Source organism: Octopus bimaculoides, chromosome 2 (genome assembly GCF_001194135.2).
Source record: "Octopus bimaculoides isolate UCB-OBI-ISO-001 chromosome 2, ASM119413v2, whole genome shotgun sequence".
Taxonomy (NCBI): domain Eukaryota; kingdom Metazoa; phylum Mollusca; class Cephalopoda; order Octopoda; family Octopodidae; genus Octopus; species Octopus bimaculoides.
This window is the reverse complement of record NC_068982.1, coordinates 91432781-91439081: the sequence shown is the minus strand read 5'-3', so window position 1 is coordinate 91439081 and position 6301 is coordinate 91432781. Positions and strand designations below refer to the sequence as shown.

The 6301-nt window shown below is 32.9% G+C and overlaps 1 protein-coding gene across 1 annotated transcript in view; it reads right to left on the bottom strand.

Moving 5' to 3' along the window:
• Positions 1-4522: 4522 nt before the first annotated feature.
• LOC106870632 (uncharacterized) overlaps positions 4523-6301 on the bottom strand; it is a 19666-nt gene continuing 17887 nt past the window's right edge. Inside the window, exon 4 of the mRNA XM_014916772.2 lies at positions 4523-5244. Within this exon, the coding sequence (XP_014772258.1) occupies positions 5080-5244 (165 nt within the window). The 3' untranslated portion in view covers positions 4523-5079. The remainder of the gene's footprint in view (positions 5245-6301) is intronic.

Sequence of the window (6301 nt, the reverse complement as noted above, 5' to 3'; positions counted from 1 at the left end):
CACATACACACATTTTTGTCATCATTCTGACAAGTTAGAGAGACTTATTTACCTTTATGAATTTGAAGACAATACTGAGGAAAACCAAACTGCTTAAAAGGTCAATCCTAGTGGTTTTGAATGGGGCACTTCAGTCAAGGTTAAGCTCACGAAGGGGTTAGAAAATGTCAAGGGATGCTGTGGAGGAGAGGCATAGAACATTTTGAGGGGTTGTGATTTTTATTAGAAATAAGATAATTAAACCAAGAACAATACTTATATTTTAAACACATTTTCAAAAAAAAGTTTTCATCAAGGTTAGAATTTGAGTAAGGCATTGTGTTATCAGTGAGCAGAAACTTGACTAATAAGGAATCATGCTCTGCTATTATTCCATTATATATGTCCTCATCATCTTTACTAATTTCCACAGACTTTGGTTCACACAAATACCTAAAAAGAGGCAGCCACTGGTGGGATAGTATAAGAAAATATGGCTAATAAGGGCAAAAAAATTAACCCTGCTTTTTTTTTTTCCTTTTTGCAAAACAGAAATGTTTTAAAATAGCATTTAGTGAAAGAGGCACTGAGTTACAAAAAGTTGGGAGCCACTGGTTAGTACAAATAAGAGAGACTTTATGTAAAATGCCAGACAATATATAGTAAACCAGTTCCTTCAGATTGAGATTTTGATATTGACTGCATTACCTTGGAAAAACAAACTAATCCCCTTCAAATCACATCCTACTTAAAAAAAAAAAAAAAGAAATGGATAATGTAGTATGAAATAAGAATGGAAGATTAGGAATAACATCCCAGCTGTAAGAATATAGAGACATCTGGCCAATGCAAGTATGGTGAACTGGATGTAAAACAGTTATTTTAATCTAGCAATTATACCTTCCAAATTTAGCAACTTAGATGCCCAAAATAGATTTAGTGAATTCAAATCGAATTACAGAAATAATGTATCTTAGCCAAAGTACATTACTATACATGTCTGTAAGGATTGGATAGGTCTTGGCATTTGTGGTCTTTTAGTATTTGGCACACTTGACAACAGAAAGATGTTGCTACTGTAATTTTTTTGTTTTGGTATAGCATTCTAACATATAGTGTTGTAGTAAGAAATTGTTCTAGCTGCTGTAATTCACCCATTTAGATCTAGACAAACAATATAGAAAATACAAAACCATTTTTTAAATTCAAAATATAAAGTTCTCGATTAAACTAGTCAATATAAATTATTCATGTTTTTAATAATATACAAATATGCAATGCTTAGTTTTATCCTCATAACTTCTCACTAGTATTCCTGTTGAGATTCAATATGGAACTTAGCACTGTGCATTGATGAAAAAAATCTATAGATTACATATATATATATATATATACATACACACACACATATATATATATATATGAAAATTCAGTGAAAAATCTCTATTCTTTACTATTATTTACAGAATATAAACTAGATTTTTACAAAAAGAAAAATAGGTTAGAAGTTATGAAAATAACTTGAAAATTTTTTTCATTTGTTTTGAAATGCATCTTTTCAGAGATTTATCTTCGCAATCAGGCTATCATTTTAAAAACAAATTTCTACTATCATCAAAATAAATGAGGCAATCATTGTCCCTGTCAGTTTTATACCACCTCTTGGAAGCTAAATCCCACTCAACCAAAATGAAATGTTTGAGTGAAACATGGACTTTGCAAGCTGCATCATGAGTGGCCTGTCTAGGAAGGCAGTAGCACTGAATAGGAACTGATACAGAGTACTGGCTATTTTGGGGTCCTTCTACTACTGGTGATGTCACAAAGTACATGAAGGACCTTCTGTGAAGCTGTTGGGGGAGGCTCCAGGTGTGGAAAACATACCAAATTGGAAGATGCAAGCAAAACATGAACTCAGTAAAATCTCTCTTCACTGCTAAAAGCTGCATATATAAACATTCCCAATGTTGAGATCACATGGCACTTCAATGTTAGCATGATGAAAGGTCAGTCTGGAAAAATTGTAGAGTGGAGGTGAGTAGATGTGTGTTATGTACAAGAAGTAAGATGGAAGGAAGTCTCAATAAGATTCCTCATGGGAAACATTTAGATTTTTAATGGTAGATACAACACTGGAATTAATAGAATAAGTTTACTGGCAGAGAAATACACTGAGATAGTTGGGGGAAAGCAACAGAGTAATTAAGCTATGACAAGTTACAAGGTCTCTACATATGTACCACAATCAGAAGTGATGAATGGAATTTAGCAAGAAAGCTGGTGTCCATCAGAGCTTAGTCTTCAGCTCTATCCTACTTATTGTAGTTCTCCAGATCATAATAGACGACTTTAAAACTAGCTATGAGAACTTCTTTACACTTATGACCTGGTTCTTGTAGACAAATCTTTGAAGAATTGGAGAAGAAATTCCAAATGTAGATACAAAAATCTAGCAAAAGCAAAAATTTTAGTTAACAGGAAGATAGGACTCTCAAACCATCCAGGGCTCTTTACACCCAATGTCTAAGAAAGGAATTGGTACACATTTTACATGTTGTACCCAATAATTGCTGTGCAAGATATGCAGTAGGATCATAAGAAGGCTGAAAGATATGTAGCAGATGCACAGAAGTAATTAGCTGTAAGAGCACCCATAAAATATTTTTTTTCCAAATCCTTGAAGACTCAATAGAAGTTGTTGCCTAGGTGATCAAATTGTCAAGAGAAGAGAAAGTTTGAAAAGAATAGATTTCAGAGTAAAAACTGTGTGGAGGAAGTTCAGGAAGCTATTTTGCTGGCAACAAAGAGGTCCTTCCTCCAACTGAAAACTATATTGTTTGATGTTTGTGTACCAAATGTGATGATATGTGGTAGTGAAATATGGGCATTCAATGTAGAGGTGTGCATACTCTAATAGATGTGTAATAGTGTACAGGAATGACTTGAAGAAAAAACTGGGTATAAAAGAAATTAGATGTAGTGTACTAGAGTGGAGACAAGGCTGTGGTGCATATGGAGGATGAGAGCTATATAAAAGAGTGCCAAGAGATTCAACAGGAAAGATTTTGTAGAAGACAAAGGCCATAAGAAGTGAAGCCTAATCTCAGGAGCTTAATGCAGTTCTTTGACCTGTTGGATCCTGTCAAACTATCCAACCAGTATCAGTATGAATGCTAATGATGATGACCATAAAGTTTTTATAAATGCAGAAGCCACTTAGTATGACTGGCATAAACTAACATTAAAATTAAAATGCTGATGATAATCTGAAAGAGTTCTGTAGAATTTTTTCCAATTTTCCTTTCCAGAATTCGGCATAATGCAATATTAGGAATATAAGAATTGATTAGTTATGGCGACATGAGAAAGTAAGGAGAGTATTAATCATGAAGTTGGGGATGTAAAATATCACCAGTCTGAGAATGTGTCCATGATTGAGTTCACTCATTCCTCTTCACAAAACTAACTCTACAGCATAATATCAACCAACAGCAAATCATCAAATTGGAATGGTGCTGTGTGTCTGGACAAGTGCAATCCTCTAAAACAGTATCTTAAAATGTGAATAATAAAACTTACTTCCCAACAATGTGGTCTTGGGTTCAGTCTCACATACCTTCCACTACATTCCTGGGTATGAGTGGATATACTAGATGGTAACTGGATAAATCTCATTGTGTATGTATATGTACATGTGCCTACACAAGCAGAGCCTATCTATGTTGCTTGAAAATACGTGAGGTTTGGTAACAAGAAGGGCAACCAGCCATAGAAAATCCTATCGATATAAGCATGCGAAAGTGGACATTAAATGAGTATATTTTCTATTTTACTGAACAAACCAGCTTTGATAACTTGCCTTCATATATTCTAGGTAAAAATAGAACACTTTAATACTGTAGTTTTTTGGGTTTTTTTAATCATGTTTATCAGTGGTGGAATAATAAACTAGTTTATAAAAAACATAAAATATTTGATTATAAATATAATTTCTCATTGCAACAGTATTGATTTCTTTAAATATAAAAAGAAACTCCTTCATACTTAAGACAGAAAAATAAAAATGAAAAATATACAAATATAAAAAGGAAAAAAAAAAGCAATTTAAATGAAAATAAAGAAAAACCTTATATTTACAGATAAGGCCACAATGACCCACTGTGTCTAGAAAGGATAAACTTGTACTAAAAACAAGTCATAAATTTGTAATGGTGAGAAGCATATTTTGGAATGCAATTACGTTTTCAGGACTATTCCCTGTATCTGAAATTACTGCTTCTAATTAGCAAAACTTAAGAAAAATATGAATAAACTAAAAGCAAAAATAAAAAAAAAACAACTAAATAAATGGTAGGAAAACATTAGTTATTTGACAAAAAAACATTCAATTTAACAGATGATACAAATCAGACTTGCAGATGTAAAGAAAATCAATTCCTAATAAATAATTTCAATTTCATAATAAGTATTAAGTAACAAAATAATCTAAAGTTAACTGTCCAGTTATCCATAATAACATGATTATTTGAACTGACAAAATACATTAATTTTATTTTATTTTTATTTCTTAACAAAGTTACAACAAAAGTCACTGAAATGCAACAGGTTGGATTATCTTCACAATATTTTCAAAATATTGTAGGAAACAGTTTGAATTATATGTGGTATGAAAAATAAATACAGATGATCACAAAAACATGAAGGTCACCTTAGTTTAATACATAAAATGCAGTCAGAGCTGCGTATCAGATCTTTTATAGAAAATTTTATATTGGATAAAGTTCCAATTTGGAGGGCCTGACATTTATTTTCTTTGGTATAGGGATAATAATTTATTTTATTATAAATATAAGCTAAACACTAGTCAGCTGTTGTATATTCTACTGGATAAACGAGTGGCAACATTGTAAATAAAGTTGCTGTGAAAAACGATGATAAAAATAGAGAATGATATGCAGAATTCATCAAAATAGTAACAATTTCAAATAAAATACTATCTTGATATTTACAATTGGTGATACTGTGGGCAGAAGTGAAGTAGAAGTTTCTTTAAATAAACTATGCTACACTTTCTATTATTCTTTCTAAATGTACCTCAAGCTAAAATGCTGTTTCAGTTAGAAAGCTCTTCACTTTGGAAATGCCCTTCTTCAAACCTTTAGCAGGAAGTTCCATTCCAATTACTATTTTTTCAGGCTGTTTTGGTACTTGTGGTATGTTTAACAATTCTCGGATTTCGTCAGGACTCATAGCGCCAAGCAAATCCTTTTAGAAAAAAAAGAAAGAAAAAATAGCAAACAGCCAGACATTTAGAAATTCATTTAACTGGGTATAATTAATGTTATTTATTAGTTGGGGGAGATAATGTGACTCTTGAATGTATGTGTAGTGGATCACGCAGGCATGGTGTGGATTTGATCCTCAATCACCAAATTTCACTGAACAGTTCAACAGCACTTTTCTCATAGTAGAAAAATAGTTTTTCTGTGAGTGACAGCAGTTACATTTGCCAGATGCCTTTGCTATGCAGAGTAATGTCTTTGCCACTTGACCCTTCTAACCTCTTTTAGGCCACCAAAAGCTAGAATAGAGATAACAGACCACCAACAAAATCTATTGTTCTCAACAATATGTCTATCCTTCTGGCTGGTTTTGGATAGTTATAAAAACAAGAACTCCATAAGGCAAAGTCAGTTGGCTGACCGGCTGAAGAAAACTCCATCTCTAAAGGAAAGGGCACGAAGGGACAACTATGGTAACTCACCAACAAAGCAGTTGTTTCGTCCCACAACTCTCACATTCACTAGCTCACTTTCTTTTCTCTGTGACATTACCATATCTCTCTCTATATATTACTTTGAGTTTGTGTACACACATACCGGCCGAATTTAACTCTTTTTACCTCGCATGTGTTTCCATTTACTAGTTATACATACCAACACGTCATGGTTTTGGACATATACAAAGTAACAGCAAATGAATATTTCGTTACAACTTCGATCACTATTCTTCTTCCATCTTGCATACTGGCAACCAACACCTTAACAACAACCATTACAATTGGTGACCCTCGACTGCAACTAAAAACATAACTGTTACATGTGTAAATATAGTTTAACTAGCAGAAATACCCGGCGTTGCCCGGGTTAAAGAGAATAATGAAATCTAAAAACGCCGTCTAGACTACGCATCATCTTTATATATAGAGATGTATATACACACACGCAACCAAACACACGTATATATATGTATATCAATATAAATATATGAAAGTCAATGAAGTTTCGTAAAAGAAGGTGATCATGTACATACTTTCTTGCTG